Source organism: Cryptomeria japonica, chromosome 9 (genome assembly GCF_030272615.1).
Source record: "Cryptomeria japonica chromosome 9, Sugi_1.0, whole genome shotgun sequence".
NCBI lineage: Eukaryota > Viridiplantae > Streptophyta > Pinopsida > Cupressales > Cupressaceae > Cryptomeria > Cryptomeria japonica.
Window position 1 is genome coordinate 278,827,817 of NC_081413.1, and position 26,979 is coordinate 278,854,795.

General features: G+C 37.4%; 1 protein-coding gene across 1 annotated transcript in view; it reads left to right on the forward strand.

The window, feature by feature from the left end:
* The first annotated feature begins 1,209 nt into the window (after nt 1-1,209).
* Nucleotides 1,210-26,979, forward strand: part of LOC131053252 (transcription factor MYB16-like) — a 57,683-nt gene continuing 31,913 nt past the window's right edge. The window contains exons 1-4 of the mRNA XM_057987870.2: nt 1,210-1,341; nt 1,775-1,914; nt 2,052-2,340; nt 2,506-2,752. Of these exons, the coding sequence (XP_057843853.2) occupies nt 1,210-1,341; nt 1,775-1,914; nt 2,052-2,340; nt 2,506-2,752 (808 nt within the window). The remainder of the gene's footprint in view (nt 1,342-1,774; nt 1,915-2,051; nt 2,341-2,505; nt 2,753-26,979) is intronic.

Here is a 26,979-nt window from a genome sequence, read left to right on the forward strand (position 1 = left end):
ATAACTCATAATGGATAACATATGCGTCTGCATCAGGAGCAGGAGAAGGCAGAGGATGACCACCAAGGAAATTTTTTTAATAAAGAAGATCAGAGACATCCCAATTGGACGGCACATTTCAGCTTACAATGAAAAGGTAAGATAGAAATGACAGACGGCGCAGTTTCCATTTACTTTCAAAAAATTGAAGTGATCAGCGCACAAAAGGGTTCCTGAAAACTCTCATAGCTATTGCCACTGTGCTTAAATAGTCTATATATTCTGCTTTTTGCTTGGTCTGAACAGAATTATGGGCTGTTCAATACGAGTAAGATAGATTTTTTCAAACTAAAGATCGGTTGGGTAATAGAAACTTACATTTTTACAGTCGTCTCAGCACAACTAACTTGTCTGAGAAAAACAAATATAGCTGGAAGACACAGAATACGTTTCACGTACAATACATAAATACTACCATTATTTTTACTAGCAGAAACTGAAATTCATACTTTACTACGTCCTAATCATATTTTATTGCCTTTTTGTTGTTTGATAATTGAATTTTATTGCACTTATGACACAAGATGAATTTTATTGCCTTTAATGATTCCCATTAAGACTCCTTAAAAGTTACACAAATTTACAAACCTGAAAGATGGAGATTCAAACCAGAGAGTTTGGAGTGCATTCCATAGAACTCAATTGCATGCACAGCTTCCGTACAATATTTCTGACTAAGGAAGTTTAACTTCAATCTCTTCCATTGACATTTTAAGTGCAAAGTCAAAGGGAAGCAGATCGTATTAAACTATCATCTCGTAAACGAAAATGGAAATTTCTTGGCATTTCAGAAAGTATACTGAAGCATCCTTTTCATGGAGGATGGAGACAGAAATTGAGATAACCAAGTGAGTGCAGTGCAGAAAAGAGACGTATGAGAAATGAATATGCCCAAGTAGGCAGTCCACTGGATTTAGCTATTCCTCCATTTCCAAATAAAATACTCCTGTCCGAGGAATCACTTAATATAGAAAGTGGTCTGCAGGGCAATCATTTGGTCAATTAGGTTGCTTCTTTCCGTTTTCTGTTTGCAGTCACTCTCCTTACAAACCAACAAAGTTGGTAATTGCTGGTGGGCATCTTTACTCTTCATTCTTCTCCATCTATAAATTCAATAGCACTCTATTAGAGCTTACATAATAAAATGCTTGTGTCTTACAAGTGGGAAACATGGAGAAAGCCTGTTTGAAGCAGGAGCAACAGCTCAAGAAAGGGCCTTGGACGGTAGAGGAGGATCAGAAGCTTGTTTCTTACATTCGTAAGCATGGCCATTCCAGTGGCACCTGCTTCCCATGCAAGCAGGTAAATCGTTTATAGTTCATGTAGCATTCAAAAGAGTGTTTCTAAATAGAATGTATGCTTCGGATCTATCATAAGGAAGAAGATAATGAAGAATTGGATTGCGAAAAAATTCTGAACACTATCCTCTTGCAATTCAACTCTTCACTATCCTCTTTCTAATGATAGATAATTCAGCGTATCGATTAAAAAACATAGGCCAATTATTTCCAAAGCAATCTTCATTCTTCACTATCCTCTTGCAATTCAACTCTTCACTATCCTCTTTCTAATGATAGATAATTCAGCGTATCGATTAAAAAACATAGGCCAATTATTTCCAAAGCAATCTTGTGAAGAGAACAAACTTGTTTAAATGTAGCATTCATTCATCTAAGTTTCAAGTATTTTTTTAGTTAGGGACTGAATTTTTTGGAATATTAAGGACACGTTATAGTTGGGAGCAGGATTACAGAGATGTGGGAAAAGCTGCAGACTACGCTGGACCAACTACCTGAGGCCCGATATTAAACGAGGAAATTTTTCTTGGGAAGAAGATCAAACAATAGTAGAGCTCCATGCCCTACTGGGAAACAAGTAATTCACACAACCATTTCCATTGTATGTGAATGACTGCTTTATAAGTTACGTAGTGATAAACGGTTTTTAGTTGTAAATTTTTTTTCAACATTTTTCATCTATTTTGTGATTCATCATTAGAATGATATGTTCAGGTGGTCTACAATAGCTGCCCATCTGAAAGGAAGGACAGACAACGAGATCAAGAACCACTGGAATACTCGACTGAAAAGGAATTTGCTACGAATGGGAATCGACCCCATGACTCACATACATCTTTCACAACACCCTGCCTCTTCACTCAACTATAGTTACATTGCCTATCCCAGGCTAAGGCTTGAGAGTGAAGCCCACTATCTCAACCAGAGTGCTGCTCACAATACCAATATTAACCTACACTATAATATGCTAACATCTGCACGAGCTTCTATAGCATCTCCCTATGTACAACAGTACCACTATTTTGGAGCGCCCCAACTTAATGCCTTAAGATCAGATGAACATTTGCTCCAAAGCCTTGCACCTCAAAATGAGCACAACATATACTCTTCTCCATTGCACATGTGTGAGATAAAGAGTTCTTCTACTTATGAGTGCTTCAACTAACAGAAAGAAATGGCTACCATCTTCAACAGTGAAAACAATAACAACGTGGTGGAGGATGATAGAGTAAGGATGCCGATGCTTAATCCCCATGTCAATATGCCTTCACTGTCAGGAGATTCTAGCATTTTGGATACACTTCCCCCATTTACTTGTCCTAATGGCTATCAAGGTCCTCTCTTGTTAGAGGACAACAATGCTCATACAGATGCTAGTGGTGGATTCATAAGAGGGATTTCAGAAGGGTCAAAGAGTAATCGCAATGATTTAACTTCCCTCTAAATCTAGTTGGCGCAACATCTGTATTTCAGATTGGCTTTATTCTTCACTTCATTCTTACGCACAAGGCTGACGTGTTAGATAGTTCTTATTCGCAATGGTGATTCTAGTTTGTTGAAGACTGGTTATGTTTATAGTGATGTGTGGTAAACTATGTAATATGTAATGTATACTTTTTGACGTGATTGTTGAATAAAATCTAATGTGTGTTGGAATGAAATCCAGAAGTGATGGGGTTTCTAATTAAATAGTATAATTTAATCTGTATATATTATTTTTTATGGTTTAATATTTTGTTGTTGAATAAAATCCAATGTGTGTTGGAATGAAATCTAGAAGTGATGGAGTTTCTAATTAAATAGTATAATTTAATCTGTATATATTATTTTTTATGGTTTAATATTTTTTAACAAAACATGTTTGTTCATTTATAAATTTTTGTTGGTGTAAATAATTATTCATTTTGGATATTATTACACCTTACTTAAGTTTACTTAGAAAATGCATTTCATAGTAGTTTGGGTATGAGACACTTGGGTGTTTGTGCCACATTGGGATAGTGTGTGTAGGAGAATTTTCACCTTTTATGGTGTGATCTTGTTGTTACACTCCACATTGAGTGGGTGATCCACCTCATGTGGAACATTATATTGTTTCTCCTACCTACCCACACCTATTTCCTACCTACCCTTGTTTCTTATTGAGCCACATGTCATGTTTGTGTGCTCACATATCCATATAGCCTTGCCTATATAAGCAGGCTCATATTCATTGTATAAAAAATATCGCTTGATGATCCAGTTGATCAGTATTTTCATCTTGATAGAATACAGTTTATTTCTATCATATATTTTATCTCTCTTATTTGTGCTTTCTATTGCCTCTTGATCTTGGCAAAATCTCACATGGTATCAGAGTTGGTCCATGTCTCACATGGTATCAGAGTCATTAGAGTGTCATTGGTTTGCTAATTGAGAGAAATTTGATGCTATTTGGGGTTTGCATTTTGGATCTTTCTATTGCAAATTTTTATTGAAGCTTGATGGGTCAAATATGAGGTCACCATTGGATTGAAAAGATCCAAGAAAAGCAGTTTTGCCTTTTGTTTCATCCAAATCGGACTTCGGAGGCCAAATCTAGAGGCATTTGAAGTTTGACGTTGCGGCGGAAATTTTCCAGAAATTATAATTTTGCAGGCATTTTTCAAATAGCGATATCTCACTCATCCGGACTCGTTTTTTCGAGCAATTTTTTTTGTTTTGGGGTAGAATTTTGTGATCTATACAATGGTGTAGAATTTTCTGATTTTCGAATACAAGTTTTTCAGAAATCGCGAAATCCTGATTTTTTACAACTTTGGAGGCTTCGTTTGGGCTCATATGGACTCCTTTTCAGGTGCCATTTTTTTTTTAAAGTGCATATTTTTTCATCTACTTTCATAATCTGCCATCTATTTGCAGTGATTTTAAGTAGAAATTGTACTTTCAATATTTGGTCATTATTGACATATTTGGTACTTGCATTTTGCTTGAATCTCAGTTTAGATCACTAGCAGTATTTGTTGAAGTCTTTTAGATCTCATTTTGAGAAGTTGTAAATTGAAATCAGAAGTCCACTTTGTCTTGTTTTGCAAGTGGCCCATTGTATACGCACTAAGTATAAAGTGCCAAAATCACCATTTTGGGGGGATTTCTTAATTGAGTATTTTGGGGGGGTGTCTTGTGTGATTGTGCCTCTCTATCTTGTGTTTTTTTGTTTTGGTGCTATGGGTTCTCCTAAATTTCCACTTTTAACTCCTCATAATTATGCATCATGGAAAATTAAGGCATGGAGTAAACTAATGGAAAAATGACTCATTCATTATGTAAATGAAACTATTACAGCACCACCTGATCCTAAGGCTGATCCTAATGCTCAAATTGAATGGCTTACTAAAAATGCTATGGCACTTGGAACACTTAGAAAGTATGTTTTAGATGACCTCATTTTTCACATTGATAAGTGTACAACAATTAAAGAGGCTTGGGATATTTTTAAGAAATTGTATGGTCAAGTTGATGAGATTAAGGGCTACAAGCTTGATAGTGAACTCACAACTTTGGATCCCAAGGATTTTGATACTGTAGTCACATAAATCTATCCAGTTTAATTAAATGAATATTTTCTATTTATTTGAATAAAAATCCACTAAGCCATCTGTTAATTGAATTAATATTTAATTAATTCATCTTCAAACATTCTCCTATTAATTAAATAAATTATTCAATTTATTTTAATTAATTCATTAAACCAAATTCACAATCAATTAAATGAATAAATACTATTTATTTAATTTAATTCCCCTATTCCTCTTTTAAATAAATTAAAATCAAACATTTATTTAAATCATTATCCCCCCACTTGCATTTTCCTACAAATGCAACTTGCACACACAAATTGAAATAAATTAATTTTATTTTAATAAAATCTTATTTTCCCTCACCCACCAAACCCACTTGCAAATCTAATCCCCTTCTAGGTTCTTCTAACCCCTTCCTAATTAACCTAATCCATCCCCTAATTATTGTCACATTCCTAAACAACTTTAAGTCACTTCTCAAAGACTCCAAAGTATTTGAAAAGCATTTAATGCTTTGTGTGTTCAACAATTTAACCTCCAAAGTTTTCCAAAACCATTAATGGCTCTTACATGACCATTAATGGCTCTTACATAACCATTTATGGTTATTTCAACTTGCACTCATGTGTCTCCTCAAGCATTTATTGCTTTGACCATGTTTATCCCTTTTGTCTTTGCAGGAGAGTTTATCCATTGGATAAAAGCTTTATTCTTTGGATAAAGAGTTTATTCATTCAACTAACCTTGATCTTAACTCCCAAGGCCATGTCAAGCATTTAATGCTTATTCCCTCTCCTCTAAACCTATCTCACATTGATACTTGTCATCCTGGGATTGGGTTGAAAGCCCTCACATGGATCTCAAATCATTCAATCCTGACCCTTGTTGAGATTGTTCAATCTCAACCATCCATTGCTCCATTCTTCCTATAAATAGAGTCCATTTCTTCATAATCCAGATCCTGAAAACTTGTATGCATTTAAGCTATAGACATTTTGAGAGAGCATTTTAGCATAATCCACTAATATCTTGTCATTTTGGTTAAAATAAATCATTTTAGTATCAATAGCATAGTATTAGCTTTTTATTCACATTTAGAGCAAATACTTCAATCTCAAACCTCCATAAGCATCCATAGTGCAAAAAGTTGTTGAGAGCTACACTATTTTGGAACTTGGAGAGGAGAGCAACAAAGGAGAAGAAGTCAAGAGCATGCTAGGAGGCATTCGGAGATGCCTCATCATATTTACCTTCTTAGTTAGATATTTTGTCATGCTTTTGATATCTCTTTTGATATGCTTGTGTAGAAAAGTATTTTGTTTGTGATTTCTGACACTAACAGTTTGTCTTTTCTTCTTGTTTGTGTTTTGTTATCATTGACTAACCTTCCCTTTTTGCAAAGCATCAGATACAATCCAAGATTATGTCACAAAAGCAACTGAGCTAAGAGCAAAGCTAAAGGATTGTGAAATTGACAAAAAGGATGCTCAATTGGTTTATAACTTGTTGGACAAGCTTCCTTCAAAGTATGCAGCCTTTGTATCTAGCTTTCACACCCATAGGTTAGCTCAAGGTTCCTCGTACACTTCTCTTTCATTTGATTCATTCATGGAGATGTTGATACTTGAGCAATCTAAGTTGACCATGACGGGGATTCTCAAATCTTCAAAGTCACAAGCTTTGGTGGCTAACAAAGGGAATCAAAGTAATCAAGGAAAATGCAAGAATCAAAAATAACCTAACTCAAAACCATATCAAGATGGAGCACAATCTTCCTCTCCACAACAAGGTGATTCACCATTCTCGCCTAAGAGGAAATCATATAAGGACAATCTTTTTGTGGATATTGCAAGAAGTCAAGGCATGATGAACATCATTGTTATAAGAAGGATATTGATGAGTTGAAGAATCTTATTGAGAAGAATAGAATCAACCTACCTTCTAGAATGTCTACATCGGCTTCTTCTTCCAAGGATAAAGGAAATGATCACTCTTTTGGGACAGATAAAGGAAAGGGACAAGCTCTTTGTGCTACTACAAGTTATGATTCAAGGAGATGGCTTCTAGATTCAAGGGTTTCTCATCATATGGCATCTTCGCAGTCTATGTTTTCTACATTTGAGCCTTGCCACATGTCGCAGATTTTGATGGGCAATCATACATACATGGATGTGATTGGGAAAGGATCTATTGCCATTGGGGATAACTCCTTCAATGATGTGTTGTGTATACCCCACTTGACAAATAATCTTCTTTCCATCTATCAAATCACACATGGGGCAACTAGGAAAACTATGGAGTTCACACCTGATTCAGTTATCATTAGAGACTTGGAGAGTGGAGCTATCATTGCGACTGGGGTGGTTGATCATGCATCTCGGTTGTACTCTTTTTCAGATTTTGGTCCTATTGATAAGGTTGGTTCTTCCTATGTTGAAGATTCATATTTTGAGGAGAACTTTGGGCATTTGAACTTGGGGATTCTCACATGTGACCCCGTTCTTGAGCCTTACATTTCATCTGCTCCTATTGATATCACACCACCTATTGCACCTGATGATGTAGCTAGTGCAACAGTTTTGCCTTCTTATGATTCAGTGCAGCGAGATATTTCATGTCTTCCAACTTCAGTTGATTGGGATGCCTACTTGACATACATTGCAGGCTTGTTTGTGGACTCCTACATTGCAGATTTGGGAGAAACCATTCATGACATTCATCTTCTCTTTGATGAAGATGATCCTTCTTTGATTGTTGTGAGGGATAACTCTTACCCTCTTGTGCATTCTCTACATGATCAATCTTTAGAGGTTGACATGATTGTGGATACTTTTGTACAACACTTGGAGGAGGTCTCTTTATCTTTTGAGGAGACATATGAGTCTTTGGATATTGTTCTACATTCATTTCCACTAGATCTTGGAGTGCCTTTTTCAGCAGTGTGGCACAGTTTACCACCTTTGGAGGGGGTACCTTTCAACATCGACATGGGGACACTTGAGCAGTTTTCAGAGATTTCTTTCATCATGGGTGTTTTTGCTTCATCTTCCCTTCATGGTTGGGGAGACTTCATGGATACACCTTTGGTTTTGTTTCTTCCTAAGGGGAGGAATGTTGTTCGACGTTCATGGAGCAGTTTCTTCATTCATCTTCAAGCTTCTATCATTGGTGTAGATTCCAGATTGAGGGGGGGCTTCCTACTCTCTCTTTTTCTTCTCTCATATGGGGGGGACTTTTTCCTCACACGGGGTTTTTTCCTTCACATACTTCTATGAGAGTTCTTTGTATCTAGTTTTCATCTCTCTTTTGGGGGAGGGTTTTTTCCCATTGGGTTTTTCTCTCTTTCCCCGCTTTGTGAGAGATTTCCTTGCATTGGTTTTCATGCATTTGCATTTGTACATGGGTACCTAACATGGCCTCATAGCCGGGACCCATCTTGTATTGCTTAGTTGCATTGTAGACTTAAGTGCATTCCCCTAAGTTGCACTTAAGGGGGGGTGTTGGTGTAAATAATTATTCATCTTGGATATTATTACACCTTACTTAAGTTTACTTAGGAAATGCATTTCATAGTAGTTTGGGTATGAGACACTTGGGTGTTTTTGCCACATTGGGATAGTGTGTGTAGGAGAATTTCCACCTTTTATGGTGTGATCTTGTTGTTACACTCCACATTGAGTGGGTGATCCACCTCATGTGGAATATTATATTGTTTCTCCTACCTACCCACACCTATTTCCTACCTACCCTTGTTTCTTATTGAGCCACATGTCATGTTTGTGTGCTCACATATCCATATAGCCTTGCCTATATAAGCAAGCTCATATTCATTGTATAAAAAACATCGCTTGATGATCCAATTGATCAGTATTTTCATCTTGATAGAATACAGTTTATTTCTATCATATATTTTATCTCTCTTATTTGTGGTTTCCATTGCCTCTTGATCTTGGCAAAATCTCACATGGTATCAGAGCTGGTCCATGTCTCACAATTTTTATTATGTTTTGTCTTATAATTTATTTGGTATAATGTTGTAATCATAATATTTGTACATTCATATCATTTATCATGTTTAGTTTTGTGTCTATTTTGAAGAAATATCTTGATACGTATATTTGTGAAATTAATAAATATAATAATCTTGCATGAAGTTAGTTTCATTCCTCTAACATGTTATTCATCTCTATACACATATGTTCATTTACACTTAGCACCTATCCTATCCACACACGCATACTCTTCTATTCATTCACCTTACCTATCCACACACACATACTCTTCTATGCATTCATCTTACCTATCCACTTATGCCATTTAGTTGTACACCTACCTCCATGTATTTATTTGCCTCATTATTTAATCATTTCCTACACTATGACATTTTTGAAGTAGTGGACATTTCCTTTCCTTTACAAAATTTAAAATTCTAATTTTGTCGACTTGCCAAATTAATCTTCTTGTGTTGAGTCGACTAAACATGTATGTTTGGTGTAATTTAATGCTATGTGCTAGTATTTGAAGATATTTAATTGAAATTATTTGACACATCAAGCAATTATTGAAAATCCTTTCATTCTAGAGCATTGAAGGGGCGAGAACTAGAAATACACTTGGATTTGGTGCTTTAAAAGAAGTAAAATATATACGTCATACATCATTGTAGGGATCTTTCTTACTATCTTCAAATCCTTGTACACATTTTTAAGGGTTGATCTAGAAGAACTTGTCTCCTTGCAACAAATAAAAAGCCCTTCCAAGGAACTTTCAAATACCACCACCCCTTATATTAGAAAAAGAAATATAATAGAAAAATATTTATCAAGAGAGTTGCAGAGTAGAATTTCATTATATGTAGGGACATTTTGAACTCAAATGAAAAGTCCACAATTTTGAGCACATCCCAAAGTTGCAAATTTGTCCTCTTAAATAGGGCATGGATCTAGTACAATTTCTAAGTGACTTTTAACTAACAAGGAGAAACCATTTCTAGAGCACATTCAAGTTTGATATAAAAATCTTCCCCATTTGAATGCATGCTCCTTTGTCATGGAATTAAGCACCACCTTCTATAAATACATTTAATTTCCTAAATTAGTTGTTACAAATTGTAATGGTGAAAATTAGGGTTTCACCAAATAAGGTAATAAAACCAATAAAACCACTAATTTTGCTTAAAATGCCATCACATTGAAAGAGGAAGGGACCTAATAGATCTAGGTTTGATCCCTCTAAGGTAAAAATTATGAAATATTGATTAGGTTCCACCTATGTTAGGGTTTGATTCCCTCTTTCTAAGTTGAATTGTAAAAATGTTGAAATTAGGGTAAATGGGTGAATATTGAAGAGATCGGGCATAAACAGTGAGCTACAGTCGTCGTACGGAGACACCAACCTTGATTTGAGTAGAAGATAATCTGGATCTGTTCCCAAAAGTTCGACCTAATTTTTCAAGACCTGGCTACTCCTCACTCTGGTCCTCTAAATTTCTCGCCATCAAAAGGTGAACCTATTCATCTTTGCAAATCATGTCGATCCTCCCAAATGCAACTTTGTACATATTTCCTGCACATAAAAAGAAGGGGGAAATTGTTGGGAATAGGGGTTTTCCTGAGTTAAACCTTGGTTTAGCAATTAACCTAAAATGAATAAACATTGTACACATCTAAAATTGTCCTATCTAATTAAGTATACTGCCTTTTCTTTACCCTCATCAACCTGTTGTGCTAAGAGTGCCCCCAATGCTGTTGAAGTAGCTGATATGTATAGTAATAGAGGTTGATCTGGAACTGGTGGCATCAAAACTGGCAGATTCAGAAGATAATCTTTCAGTGTCTGGAAAGCTCATTGACAATTATCATCCCATTTGAATTTAATGTTTTTGTGTAGCAGGTGCTGAAAAGGATTACATTTATCTGCAAGTTGTGATATGAATCTTCTTATGGACTGAAGTCTCCCTTGCAAAGATCAAAGTTGACTGATATTTCTTGGTGGTTGCATCTCTAGGATGGCCTTGAATTTTGTTGGATCGGCTTCAATTCCTCTTTTTGAGACAATGAATCCCAGGAGCTTCCCAGAGGTTACTCCAAAGACACATTTCTTGGGGTTTTATCTTACTTTACACTTTTCCAACCAATCAAAGACGATTGAAAGTATGTCCAAATGTGTATCTCTATCTATTGATTTGCCCAAGAGGTCATCAACATAATATTCCATAGTAACGTGCATGAGATCATGAAAGATAGTAGTCATGGCTCTTTGATATGTAGCGCTGCATTTTTTAGCCCAAAGGGCATGACATTCTAGCAGAAAGTTCCCCAAGGACAAGTAAATGTCATTTTGTGTTGATCCTCGGATGCGATTTTTATTTGGTTATAACCAGAGAATCCATCCATCAGAGATAACATGGCATGACCTGCTATGAGATCTACAATCAGGTCAATGTTTGGTAATGGAAAGTCATCCTTCGGACAAGCTTTGTTGATATCTCTGAAGTATGTACATATTCTGATGCTACGATCTAGTTTACTGGTAGGCACTAAGTTGGAGATCCATTCAGGATAATCAATTGGGCGTATGAATCTGACATCCAATAATTTTTCAAGATTTGTCTTGACTAATAATGCCACTTATGGATGCATCTTTCTTAATTTTTGTTTCACTAGTTTTGCCTTCGGTTTAACTGTCAAATGATGCATTACCAAATCCGGATCCAATCCAAGCATATTAGCGTATGACCATGCAAAATTGATTTATTGCTCTGTGAAGAATTTAATGAATTTTGATCTTTCTGTCTCCATCAGAGATTGACCCAGGAATATGTTATGTGGACTTTCTTCTATACCAATGTAAATGTTTTGATAGTCTCCTCTACCAACATGGATGACTTTTCCTCATATGATGCTAGGAGAATGTCGAGCCTTCCATCTTCGAGTGCCTCAGAGAGGTTTTTGCCCTCAGATATGTCCTTTCTTTTTACTTTTTTGGGATCAGACAGTGCCACAACATGGTTTTCGCCATAAGACCCTTGATTTGTTTTTATTTTTATATTTTTGCGACTGGAAGGCCCGACACCCTCACCAAAATATGCCACATTGTTGAGTTCTATAGTGTATCCCACTTTATGGTCCCCAGGGGGAAGATCATCTCATATGCCTAGATAATCAATAAAAGCTTCATCATTTCGAAATGTGTCAAACTGTGCAGGTCCTTCATGGTCCCAGTCAATGAGTTGGTGGTGAACAAGGGGAAGGCCTTTGATGTCTTCGAAGTTAGCGGGGCTAAGAGTGAAAATGCAGTTATACTCAGGTGTGTTGAGGTAGTTATCAAGGTCATTGTTGGCACTCTCCTCATTAGTCTCGATCGCGAATGAATCCAAATTATCATCACTAGTAGCACATTCTGGGACAAGTGTTCTCATTCTATGTGATTTTGACCTAGAACCTAGAAGCAAGGACTATGTGGGATCCTCAGGGGTTGTTTCTTGACCAACCTTGAATTTTCTATAAAATTCCTCTTCTTCTGTGGGTTCATCTGGTTCTTTGAATGTCTCGGTGAGTTCATAGTCACTGGAGGATTTGTCTAAATCCCATTCCCATTCATTGGAGTCTGTGGAGTAGCGATTCTCTTGTTGAATTTTGGCAGCTTTGATTTGTAATGCTTCTTCTATCTTTTGAGTGATTACCTTGGAAGAAATGAAACCAAGTCCTTTAGAGCGTTCCTTTTTGAATGTTAATTTAGGTTGTAAAGGTTCAATGATGCCTTCCTTTCTTAAGCCAAGAGAACTTTTGCCATCATACCCAAATTTTTATAGGATCTTGAATCCTTTGCCATACTTTTCACATGGTATGCTGATGTGATCTTGTGTATCATTTTCAAGGTCTTTGTAAAGCATTTTGTATAAGTCTTCTTCTTCCAGTTCACCCCATCTTTGAAAGATAGTAGGGTCCCATTTGAGTATAATGATAGATACCTGCTTATTAGGATGTGGTCTTCCATATTCTTTTGGTGATCTCATAACTTGTTGTAAGCACATGGTTTGATTCAAAGTGTATTCACCCATGCCCTTGTCCTAAGATTTCCCTTTAAGTTCACCTTGTTTTGATGTCGAAGGTTTTAATGATTCAGGATCAATGTATGCAGAAGAAGGGACAGCTTTCCTATTACTTGGAATGTTCGTCTCAATTTTCGGTATCAAGTTATTGCAGTATATGAATGGATTAGGATCACCATTAACGGTTATTTCAACTCTGTCAGGAGGAAACTTAATGTATTGGTGATATGTAGATGGGATTGCCCTCATTTCATGAATCCAAGGACGTCCTAGTAATATATTGTATGTGAGATCCAGGTCTAGGACTTGACAAACCACATCCTTTGTAACTGGCCCAACTCTGAGAGGCAAGGTGACTGTGCCTTTGGATGAACACTCTTCATCATCATATGCCTTGATAGTAATTTTGTTTGTAGAATTCACAGCTTTATTAGAATATCCCAATTGTTTAATAGTGCTCAATGTACAAATGTTCCGACCTACTCCTCCATCTATCAAGACTCGTTTTATTCGATGTTTGTGTATGAAGGCTTCAATGTGTAAAGGTGCATTATGTGGTTGGCTCACAGAGGCGTCATTAGCTTCTGTGAATGTAAGGGAGTGTGGAATGGAAAGATATCCCATCATGGCTTGAAAGTGTTCCACATTCTGATCAATAGGGACAGCAGTGTCTCTTAAGATTTTGTCAAGAATAGCTTTATGTGCGGGGGATATGCGTAAGAGCTCAAGGATTGAGATAAGTGTGGGTGTCTTCCTTAACTGTTCTACAAGGTCATACTCAGGTTTGGTTGATGAGGAAGTAGTGTTTTTAGCTGGAGCACCTTGCAAGGTGAATTTACCTCGACGATTTGTAACATTACATTTAGAGGTAGGTTCAGAAGAAAATCCAATGCCTTTTAGGACAATCTTGGGTCTTTGGGTAGAATTCTTAAGCGTTTTGTCTGTGATGATAATGGTAGAGACATAATTGTCCATCGAAATGTGATTGATAGTGGAATCATAGTTATAGGATGCTCTGGTATAGTTGATCTGATCATTTGTGGCTTTAGCTTTTCCCTTGTCGTGTTTTGGGAATGGTTCCTTAAACACCTCATGTTCTTGATTGGATGACTGTCCTTCAATCTCAATGTCACCTCTATCAATGAGATCTTGTATGATGTTCTTTAGTTGATGGCAATTTCCTATTTTATGACCTTTTCTCTTATGAAATTCACAATATTCATCATCATTCCACCAATTTTGTTTGACCTTTGGCTCATATGGAGGAAAATCTAGAATTGTGATTATCTTGTTTGCCACTAGCTTCTTGAAAACTGACTCAAGTGGTTCTCCCAATGGAGTGTACTTCCTTCGTTTGATTATTCACTTGATTGTTAGAGCTTGATCCTGAAAAAATGATTTTGGGTTGTACTGTATTGGCATCCACAACACCATCATTGACTGTGTTCTTGTTTTTATTCCAAAATCTTGGCTTGTCTTTTCCTTTAAAGTCATCTTTGTTTTCTTTGAATATCTTGATAATACCTTGCTCAATTAGGACTTTCTTTGTCGCTAATCCTTTTTCAATGACGTCCTTGAAGGTGGAAAAACAAGCTTTTCTTAGGTCATAACCAATGTCTTTGTTAACATTCTGAGTGAACATCTCTACCATTTGAATCTGTGGAATTTCACAAGAGCATCTGCTGGCTAAATTCCTCCATATTTGTAAAAATGATGAAAAGGATTCTCCCTCCCTTTTCTTGGTGTTGCACAAAGTAGTGATTGAAATGTGTGTCTCTATGTTGTATGAGAAATGTTGAATAAATGCCTCTGCTAAGTCACCCCATGACTTAATACCAGGTGGAAGTTGGGAGAACCATTCCATAGCTTGATCACCTAAGCTCTATGGGAATAATCTCATCAAATATGTCTCTTCTGCTGCTACCTCAATGCAAGCTGTGAAAAATTGTCTTATGTGTGCCTTAGGATCCCCTTTTCCTCTATACTTATCAAACTTAGGTGTCACAAAGTGTGTAGGAAATGGAGGCATTGGAATGCTTTTGTCAAATGGATAGGGACATATATCTCTCATTGTGTAAGTTGGCTTTGGTATATTTATGTCCTCCATTTTCTTTTGTAAATCCTTAATTTGTTGTTCCAAATTGTTCTTAGGTGGAAACCAACTTCTTGAACCACACCCCATGCCTAAACTAATGTGTGGAGGAGGAGCATGTTGCATATATGGATGGTATTGATCATACACATGTTCATATGGAGGAGGTCTATAATGATGTTGCGTATATGGACCACTTGGTATAGAGTTATGATGAGGAATAGAATATCTGTTTTGTCCATGTATACCATACTCTATAGGAATGTCATGAGTTTGTTCTAGTGTGTTGCCCCCAAATTTGACGCGGGGTTTCCTTGTGTCCAAATTTTGAGCATGCCTTTGGCTATCCAATTGCTTTGGTGGTTGATACTTAGCATTGGTATGTGATTGAGTATATTTTTCTGCATAAGACTTCCATAATGGTCTGCGAAGGTGAGTATCATATGCTTAACCGTGTGTGTATGGGACCTCTGGTTTTTGAAACAAAGATGTTGGTGATTCAGGCACAAGAAGTGGTCCTCTATTTCCTCCACTATTAGGCCTCCTTTGATCCATATTGAGGTGAGGTTGTTGCAAAGGTCGATTTTCCATTATTTGAGATATGTCAAAATCATGAGGGATCTTGGCTCCATTTTGAGCCATCACTTGTAAGAAATATTGTCTATCCCTTCTCATTATTTCCTCAACCAATCTGTTGAAACGGGGATCCATAATGGTGTCTTCCACTTCTATTGAATGTATGGAAAAGTTGTCCATATTGTCATTGTGTGTATCATTGTTGTTTGTAGTGTCCATGTGCTCAACATTTGGAATGTTTCTATAAGCATCCATGTCAGATAATGTAGTATGATCAGAATTGAAAAAGATATCATTGTCATATTCATAGGAACTCATGTTTGCGGACTCTTGAGCCTCTTTAGTTTCTCTCCTAGATTTTTGGGAATGGGTTTCAACCATGAACTAGGTATTGACCAAGATGTGTGAGACTAGATGAAAATGGAAAGATTATGGAAGACCAAGAGTTGGATGGAATGTAAATTAATCTGAGGTGTTCTTGCAATGTCAAAAGTGTAAGACCAAGTATGTATGTAGTGGAGTAGGTGTGGCTTCCAAAGAGATGATGATTTCTCTTGATGAGGTAAGTTGACCTTGACTCTAAGTAAGAGAAAATGAGACCCAAAGGTGAGAGACCTTGATGAGGGACCACTTAGCAAAATGTTCTTGTATGTAGTATGTTGACAAAGTATGATGAGGACAAGCAAGTGACCTTTTGACTCAAGTTTAGACAAATGTGAATGTAATGCAAGGTGTAAAGCAATGATGGACTTTGTGAGACCCAAAGACAGGTTGAATGCTAGATGAAAACCCCAGAGAGATAACCTAGGAAGCTCAATAAGTCTTTAACTGACTGTTCTTGTTTGCTGAATTATGAAAGTTTTCAATCCTGAACACAGACGTGCCTGTATACTTCACAAACGCGCTTAGACGACACAAACGCTATTCTATCAGACACAGATGCATTTCTGAGATGTTGAAAATGCAAAGTTGCTCAAAAGACACAGACGCGTTTTTGCCCTTCACAGACGCGGTTATATGACACAGACGTGGTTTTGTCAGACACAGACGCGTTTCTGAAAACTTTGTGCAATTTTTTCCAATCTGTGAAGTTGTTTTGTTGTGACCAAATCTGAATGTTTGACTTTTTTTTTGTGACAAGAGGACACAATGTTGATGAAGACTCAATGTTTGCAAGTGTTTAGACTCAAAATGATTCCAAAGAAAAGTGTGTTTGTTTAATGTAAAATTGTTTTGCATACACTGGAAGACACAAAAGACACAATGTTTTAATGTTTGATCTTGAATTTTTGAATGTTTAAAATAAGTCAAGCACAATTCTGATGGCTGGCCAAGACAATAGTTGTTGATCCCACATGGAGTTTCCCCCGAGGCTACGCTATTCAGAGCAGATACTTAGATGCTTGGCGCCACTGGCTCCACCCTCAGCACTCACTTCTCAGGGCAGCCAAGCATCAGTCCCCATGAAAACTCCTCGTGGTGAACTTTATATCTCTACTAAGAACCGTATGTGTGTGGGCCGCTACCAGAGGTCCGACCTCCTGCCCCAACTACTAGAAGGATTTTGGCTTCTAAAACAAAAAGGTGCTAGTAAGGGCATCTACTCATGTGGCCATACATGTGACACTTTCAGCTCTGTAAATATAGAAGGCTCCCAGTCGGTAGGGGTTACGCCCTACAAATGATCAAATAAATTTGATCAAACGGGTTTATGGGGAGACATAGTATCGGTATGAACTAATCAGCACACGTTATCCATGGTTTTCACCATGAATACAATTGTTTATAGTGGTTCAGAAGAGGTGGGTTTTTCTCGCTACCACTTGGGTCATTCTCTCCTCACTAGTAGTCCTAATGACCACACGGGGAGATAGGCCCTCTAAAGATTAAATTGGTGAGGGCCTGTCTCCTCGTGTGGTCATGAGGACTACTAGCGAGGAGAGAACGACCCAACTGGTAGCGAGGAAAACCCACCTATTCCGAACCGCTATAAACAATTGTATTCATGGTGAAAACCATGGATAACGTGTGCTGATTAGTTCATACCAACGTTGTGTCTCCCCATAAACCCGTTTGATCAAATTTATTTGATCATTTATAGTGTGTAACCCCTACCGGCTGTGAGCCTTCTGTATTTATAGAGGTAAAAGTGCCACATGTATGGCCACATGAGCGGATGCCCTTACTAGCACCTTTTTGTTTTAGAAGCCAAAATCCTTCTAGTTGTTGGGGCAGGAGGTCAGACCTCTGGTAGAGGCCCACACACATACGGTTCTTAGTAGAGATACAAGGTTCGCCACGAGGAGTTTTTGTGGGGACTGATGCTTGGCTACCCCAAGAAGTGAGTGTCGAGGGTGGAGCTAGTGGGGTCAAGCATCTAAGTATCCGCTCTAAATAGCGTAGCCTCGGGGGAAACTCCATGTGGGATCAACAACTATTGTCTTGGCCAGCCATAAGAATTGTGCTTGACTTATTTTAAACATTCAAACATTCAAGACCAAACATTAAAACATTGTGTCTTTTGTGTCTTCAAGTGCATGCAAAACAATTTTACATCAAACAAACACACTTTTCTTTGGAGTCATTTTGAGTCTAAACACTTGCAAACATTGAGTCTTCATCAACATTGTGTCCTCTTGTTATGAAAAACAGCCAAACATTCAGATTTGGTCACAACAAAACAACTTCACAGATTGGAAAAAATCACACAGTTTTCAGAAACGCATCTGTGTCTGACAAAACCATGTCTGTGTCATATAACCGCGTCTGTGAAGGGCAGAAACGTGTCTATGTCTTTTGAGAAACTTTGCATTTTCAACATCTCAGAAACACGTCTGTGTATGACAGAATAGCGTCTGTGTCGTCTAAGCGCGTCTGTGAAGTATACAGGCACGTCTGTGTTCAGGATTGAAAACTTTCATAATTCAGCAAATAAGAACAGTCAATTTTAGACTTATTGAGCTTCCTAGGTTATCTCTCTGGGGTTTTCATCTAGCATTCAACCTGTCTTTGGGTCTCACAAAGTCCATCATTGCTTTACACCTTGCATTACATTCACATTTGTCTAAACTTGAGTCAAAAGGTCAATTGCTTGTCCTCATCATACTTTGTCAACATACTACATACGAGAACATTTTGCTAAGTGGTCCCTCATCAAGGTCTCTCACCTTTGGGTCTCATTTGGTCTTACTTAGAGACAAGGTCAACTTACCTCATCAAGAGAAACCACCATCTCTTTGGAAGCCACACCTACTCTACTACATACATACTTGGTCTTACACTTTGGAATTTGCAAGAACACCTCAGATTAATTTACATTCCATCCAACTCTTGGTCTTCCATAATCTTTCCATTTTCATCTAGTCTCACACATCTTGGTCAATACCTAGTTCATTGTTGAAACCCGTTCCCAAAAATCTAGGAGAGAAACTAAAGAGGCTCAAGAGTCCGCAAACATGAGTTCCTATGAATATGAAAATGATATCTTTTTCAATTCTGATCATACTACATTACCTGACATAGATGCTTATAGAAACATTCCAAATGTTGAGCACATGGACACTACAAACAATAATGATACACACAATGAAAATATGGACAACTTTTTCATACATTCAATAGAAGTGGAAGACACCATTATGGATCCCCATTTCAACAGATTGGTTGAGGAAATAATGAGAAGGGATAGACAATATTTCTTACAAGTGATGGCACAAAGTGGAGCCAAGATCCCTCATGATTTTGACATGTCTCAAATAATGGAAAATAGACCTTTGCAAAAACCTCACCTCAATATGGATCAAAGGAGGCCTAATAGTGGAGGAAATAGAGGACCACATCTTGTACCTGAATCACCATCATCTTTGTTTCAAAAACCAGAGGTCCCATACACACACGGTCAAGCATATGATACTCACCTTCGCAGACCATTATGGAAGTCTTATGCAGAAAAATATACTCAATCACATACCAATGCTAAGTATCAACCACCAAAGCAATTGGATATCCAAAGGCATGCTCAAAAATTGGACACAAGGAAACCCTGCGTCAAATTTGGGGGCAACACACTAGAACATACTCATGACATTCCTGTAGAGTATGGTATACATGGACAAAACAGATATTATATTCCTCATCATGACTCTATACCAAGTGGTCCATATACGTAGCATCATTATAGACCTCCTCCATATGAACATGTGTATGATCAATACCATCCATATATGCAACATGCTCCTCCTCCGCACATTGGTTCAGGCATGGGGTATGGTTCAAGAAGTCGGTCTCCACCTAAGAACAATTTGGAACAGCAAATTAAGGATTTACAAAAGAAAATGAGGACATAAATACACCAAAGCCAACTTACACAATGAGAGACATATGTCCCTATCCATTTGACAAAAGCATTCCAATGCCTCCATTTCCTACACACTTTGTGACACCTAAGTTTGATAAGTATAGAGGAAAAGGGGATCCTAAGGCACACATAAGACAGTTTTTCACAGCTTGCATTGAGGTAGCAGCAGAAGAGACATATTTGATGAGATTATTCCCACAGAGCTTAGGTGATCAAGCTATGGAATGGTTCTCCCAACTTCCACCTGGTATTAAGTCATGGGGTGACTTAGCAGAGGCATTTATTCAACATTTCTCATACAACATAGAGACACACATATCAGTCACTACTTTGTGCAACACCATGCAAAGGGAGGGAGAATCTTTTTCATCATTTTTACAAAGATGGAGGAATTTAGCCAGCAGATGCTCTTGTGAAATTCCACAGAAACAAATGGTAGAGATGTTCACTCAGAATGTTAACAAAGACATTGGTTATGACCTAAGAAAAGCTTGTTTGTCCACCTTCAAGGACGTCATTGAAAAAGGATTAGCAACAGAGAAAGTCCTAATTGAGCAAGGCATCATCAAGATATTCAAAGAAAACAAAGATGACTTTAAAGGAAAAGACAAGCCAAGATTTTGGAATAAAAACAAGAACACAGTCAATGATGGTGTTGTGGACGCCAACACAATATGACCCAAAATCATTTTTTCGGCATCAAGCTCTAACAATCAAGTGAATAATCAAACGAAGGAAGTACACTCCATTGGGAGAACTACTTGAGTCAGTTTTCAAGAAGCTAGTGGCAAACAAGATAATCACAATTCCAGATTTTCCTCCATATGAGCCAAAGGTCAAACCAAATTGGTGGAATGATGATGAATATTGTGAATTTTATAAGAGCAAAGGTCATAAAAGAGGAAATTTCCATCGACTGAAGAACATCATAGAAGATCTCATTGATAGAGGTGACATTGAGATTGAAGGACACTCATCCAATTAAGAACATGAGATGTTTAAGGAACCATTCCCAAAACATGACAAGGGAAAAGCTAAAGCCACGGATGATCAGATCAACTATACCAGAGCATCCTATAACTATGATTCCACTATCAATCACATTTCAATGGATAATTATGTCTCTACCATTATCATCAAGGACAAAATGCCTGAGAATTCTACCCAAAGACCCAAGATTGTCCTAAAAGGCATTGGATCTTCTTCCGAACCTACCTCTAAATGTAATGTTACAACTCGTCAAGGTAAATTCACTTTGCAAGGTGCTCTAGCTAAAAACACTACTTCCTCATCAACCAAACCTGAGCATGACCTTGTAGAACAGTTAGGGAAGACACCCGCGCTTATCTCAATCCTTGAGCTCTTACACATATCTCTCGCACATAAAGCTATTCTTGACAAAATCTTAAGAGACATTGTTGTCCCTGGTGATCTGAACATGGACCACTTTCAAGCCATGGTGGGATATCTTTCCATTCCACACTCCCTTACATTCACAGAAGTTGATGACGCCTCCATGAGCCAACCACATAATGCACCTTTACACATTGAAGCCTTCATACACAAACATCGAATAAAACGAGTCCTGATAGATGGAGGAGCAGGTCTGAACATTTGTACACTGAACACTATTAAACAATTGGGATATTCTGATAAAGTTATGAATTCTACAAACAAAATTACCATCAAGGCATATGATGATGAAGAGCATTCATCCAAAGGCACAGTCACCTTGCCTCTCAGAGTTGGGCCAGTTACAAAGGATGTGGTTTGTCAAGTCCTAGACTTGGATCTCACATATAATATATTACTAGGACGTCCTTGGATTCATGAAATGAGGGCAATCCCATCTACATATCACCAATGCATTAAGTTTCCTCACAACGGAGTTGAAATAACAGTTAATGGTGATCCCAATCCATTCATATACAGCAATAACTTGAGACCGAAAACTGAGACGATCATTCCAAGTAATAGGGAAGTTGTCCCTTCTTCTGCATACATTGATCCTGAATCATTAAAACCTTCGACATCAAAACAAGGTGAACTTAAAGGGAAATTTCAGGACAAGGGCATGGGTGAATACACTTTGAATCAAACCATGTGCTTACAACAAATTATGAGTTCACCAAAAGAATATGGAAGACCACATCCTAATAAGCAGGTATCTATCATTATACTCAAATGGGACCCTACTATCTTTCAAAGATGGGGTGAACTGGAAGAAGAAGACTTATACAAAATGCTTTACAAAGACCTTGAAAATGATACACAAGATCACATCAGCATACCATGTGAAAAGTTTGGCAAAGGATTCAAGATCCTATAAAAATTTGGGTATGATGGCAAAATTCCTCTTGGCTTAAGAAAGGAAGGCATCATTGAACCTTTACAACCTGAATTAACATTCAAAAAGGAATGCTCTAAATGACTTGGTTTCATTTCTTCCAAGGTAAACACTCAAAAGACAGGAGAAGCATTATAAATCAAAGCTGCCAAAATTCAACAAGAGAATCGCTACTCCACAGACTCCAATGAATGGGAATGGGATTTAGACAAATCCTCCAATGACTATGAACTCACCGAGACATTCAAAGAACCAAATGAACCCACAAAAGAAGAGGAATTTTATAGAAAATTCAAGGTTAGTCAAGAAACAACCCCTGAGGATCCCACACAGTCCTTGCTTCTAGGTTCTAGGTCAAAATCACATAGAATGAGAACACCTGTCCCAGAATGCGCTACTAGTGATGATAATTTGGATTCGTTCACGGTCGAGACTGATGAGGAGAGTGCCAACGATGACCTCGATAACTACCTCGACACACCTGAGTATAACTGCATTTTCACTCTTAGCCCCGCTAACTTCTAAGACATCAAAGGCCTTTCCCTTGTTCACCACCAACTCATTGACTGGGACCATGAAGGACCTGCATAGTTTGACACATTTCAAAATGATGAAGCTTTTATTGATTATCTAGGCATACGAGATGATCTTCCCCTGGGGACCATAAAGCGGGATACACTATAGAACTCAACAACGTGGCATGTTTTGGTGAGGGTGTCAGGCCTTCCAGTCGCAAAAATATAAAAATAAAAACAATTCAAGGGTTTTATGGCGAAAACCACGTTGTGGCACTGTCTGAATCCAAAAAAGTAAAAATAAAGGACGTAGCTGAGGGCGAAAACCTCTCCGAGGCACCCAAAGATGGAAGGCTCGACATTCTCCCAGCATCATATGAGGAAAAGTCATCCATGTTGGTAGAGGAGACTATCAAAACAAACATTGGTACAGAAGAAAGTCCATATAACATATTCCTAGCTCAATCTCTGATGGAGACAGAAAGATCAAAATTCATTAAATTCTTCACAGAGCGACAAATCAATTTTGCATGGTCATATGCTGATATGCCTGGATTGGATCCGGATTTGGTAATGCATCATTTGACAGTTAAATCGGGGGCAAAACCAGTGAAACAAAAATTAAGAAAGATGCATCCACAAGTGGCATTATTAGTCAAGACAGAGCTTGAAAATTTATTGGATGTTGGATTCATACGCCCAATGGATTATCCTGAATGGATCTCCAACTTAGTGCCTGTTAGTAGACCAGATCGTAGCATCAGAATATGTACAGACTTCAGAGATATCAACAAAGCTTGTCCGAAGGATGACTTTCCATTACCAAACATTGACCTGATTGTAGATCTCATTGTAGGTCATGCAATGTTATCTCTGATGGATGGATTTTCTACTTATAACCAAATAAAAATCGCATCCGAGGATCAACACAAAACAACATTTACTTGTCCTTAGGGAACTTTCTGCTAGAATGTCATGCCCTTTGGGCTAAAAAATGTAGGCGCTACATATCAAAGAGCCATGACTACTATCTTTCATGATCTCATGCACGTTACTGTGGAAGATTATGTTGATGACCTCTTGGGCAAATCAATAGACAGAGATACACATTTGGACATACTTTCAGTCATCTTTGATTGGTTGGAAAAATATAAAGTAAGATTAAACCCCAAGAAATGTGTCTTTGGAGTAACCTCCGGGAAGCTCCTAGGATTCATTGTCTCAAAAAGAGGAATTGAAGCCGATCTAGCAAAAGTCAAGGCCATCCTAGAGATGCAACCACCAAGAAATATCAGTCAACTTTGATCTTTGCAAGGGAGACTTCGGTCAATAAGAAGATTCATATCACAACTTGCAGATAAATGTAATCCTTTTCAGCACTTGCTACACAAAAACATCAAATTCAAATGGGATGATAATTGTCAACGAGCTTTCTAGACACTCAAAGATTATCTTCTGAATCCACCAGTTTTGATGCCACTAGTTCCAGATCAACCTCTATTACTATACATATCAGCTACTTCAACAACACTGGGGGCGCTCTTAGCACAACAGGTTGATGAGGGTAAAGAAAAGGCAATATACTACATCAGTCACACCTTGGTGGGATATGAGCTAAATTACACAACAATTGAGCATGCATGTCTTTTTGTGGTCTTTGCTTCGCAAAAATTATGAAATTACATGCTAACTCATAAAACTAAGTTGGTTGCAAGGATCGATCCATTGAAATACCTTCTCAATAAAGCAACACTTATTGGGCGACTAGCTAAATGGGTGATGCTCCTGAGTGAATTCGACATCGAGTATGTGGATAGAAAAGCAATAAAAGGACAAGCTATTGCAGATCAGTTAGTAGATGCTCCCATGTTAGATGATGTTCCTCTAATTTCATAATTTCCAGATGAATCCATTTTAACAGTGTCACATGCAAAGCCTTGGCAACTATACTTTGACGGCTCATACACACAGCATGGGGCAAGAGCTGGCATCCTCTTCATAACTCCTCAAGGGGACTCTATACCAAAATCATATCGATTATCATTTCCCTGCACTAATAACATAGCGGAGTACGAGGCATTAACAACTGGATTACGGATTGCAGTTCAGTGGAAGATCCAAGAACTTCATGCTTTTGGGGACTTTCAACTTGTAATTCGTCAAGCAACTGATGACTACCAAACAAAGGATGAGAAATTAATGCCTTACAAAAGATTGGTGGATGACTTGAAACAACATTTCATGAAGTTAGACTTTGAGCAGATACCAAGAGAGCAGAATCAAGCCGCATATGCTATGGCTACAATTGCTTCACTAATCGATCTACCACCGAATGAGACCCGCTAAGAGTTCTTGGTGGATAACCTTTTGGTTCCCTCATATGAGATCACTCCTACTAACATGATATGTGTCATTGATCCTGAGTCCCCATCATATGGTCCCATTTTCACATACCTTCGTGACAATACCCTTCCTCCTGACCTATCGAATAACCAACGTCGCACTTTCATTCGCCAATCTTCTCGATACGTCATTTTAGCCGATATCCTATACTGTCGAGGTCTAGATGGCACTCTCCTTAGATGTTTAGAAGGGGATGAAGCTCAGATTGCGTTACGTGAAGTTCATGAAGGGATATGTGGTCCACATTCTTGTGGTCCTTGTAGCATAGGAAATAGGAAATCATCACAAGACAAGATAAACATAATAATTCAATCACAAAAGCATCCATTGCAATGAATCTATCCTAAGACACATTCAATAGAGACATGAAATAAAAACATTCAAAATTAAAGACATATGCAAACCAATAGCAGATTTGAATGCTCCTTCATGCGGCTCCATTGTTCTTCTTTCCTCTTCAAATGGTTTTGGTTGTGGATCTCACCTACAAGTGCACATACACAATTGAAAGCAAGATTGACATTGATTATTGATCAAGAGTACTAGAAGCGTAAATTCAATAGTCTGATTAAGGATTAGGAATCAAGGGGTTTGATTGAAGAAATTCATCCAATTTATAGATAAATTGGAGAAAAGACAAGATTAGCATGATTCAATTCAAATGGAAATTGCAAATCAATTATGTCAATTATGACAAATTTATGACAAATTATGCACCTTCTATGCAAAATTTGATTGATTGATAATTTATGACAAATTATGACAACTTCTATGTCAAAAATTGATTGATTGTCAATTATGACAAATTTATGACAAATTGACATGTCATTTCCATGAATTTAGGAGAGAAATAGAAGGAAAATTGAAATTAGGAATTAGAAAATTAGGAAATTAGAAAATGAGGAATTTAGGAATTAGGAAATTGATGAAAATTAGAAATTAGGTAAATTAAATAATAATTTGTCATTTATTAATTAATTCACAAAGAAGAATAATTAGCCAATTAAATGAACATTTAATTGTGACAAGAAAACTTAGGATAAATAAATAATTTATTAATCCTAAAGGAGGAAATAACAAACCAAGGTTAAATGATTAAATCATAAAACCCTAGAAGATGAATTAGCAATGCGAGAATGATAATTAGGTCTTGATAAAAGATAATTGATGTTGATTCGATTATGATCATGATTCTGACTTGATTTGATTGATAAACAATTGAGATTGATTGACAAATTGACCAATATTGATAAAGAGACCAAATTGATATGTGCCAATTGACATGATTTAAGAGGACAAGGATCGATGACGAATCGATCGCAATATGACAAGATTGACAAGGACAAAGATCAACCCAAAATCATGACTGAAGATTGTTGTCGACAAGACCAAATTCGAAAGCGAGACAGATGAAGAAGAAGGACTCGATGCTCGCAAATGATAAAGACCAAGTACGAATCATAGGAGAAATTTTAATGCGACGCAAAAACCTAAAATGAGGCAATGCGCAAATGTTAAAGCATGATTCCGCAAGCGTTGACCATTTTTAGGTGTCTACATTTTGCCCCTCTTTGAGACAATGTGATTTTAAGCGTTGTTTCAAAGAACAATAATAAAAATGCCCCAGACAATGACAATGAACAAAAAGATGTTTGAGTCCTTCTTCCATCCCCTATCATGTGTCCATCTTCTATTGAAAAAGTCAAAATTCAAAAAAAAAAAAAAGAAAAGAAAAAGAA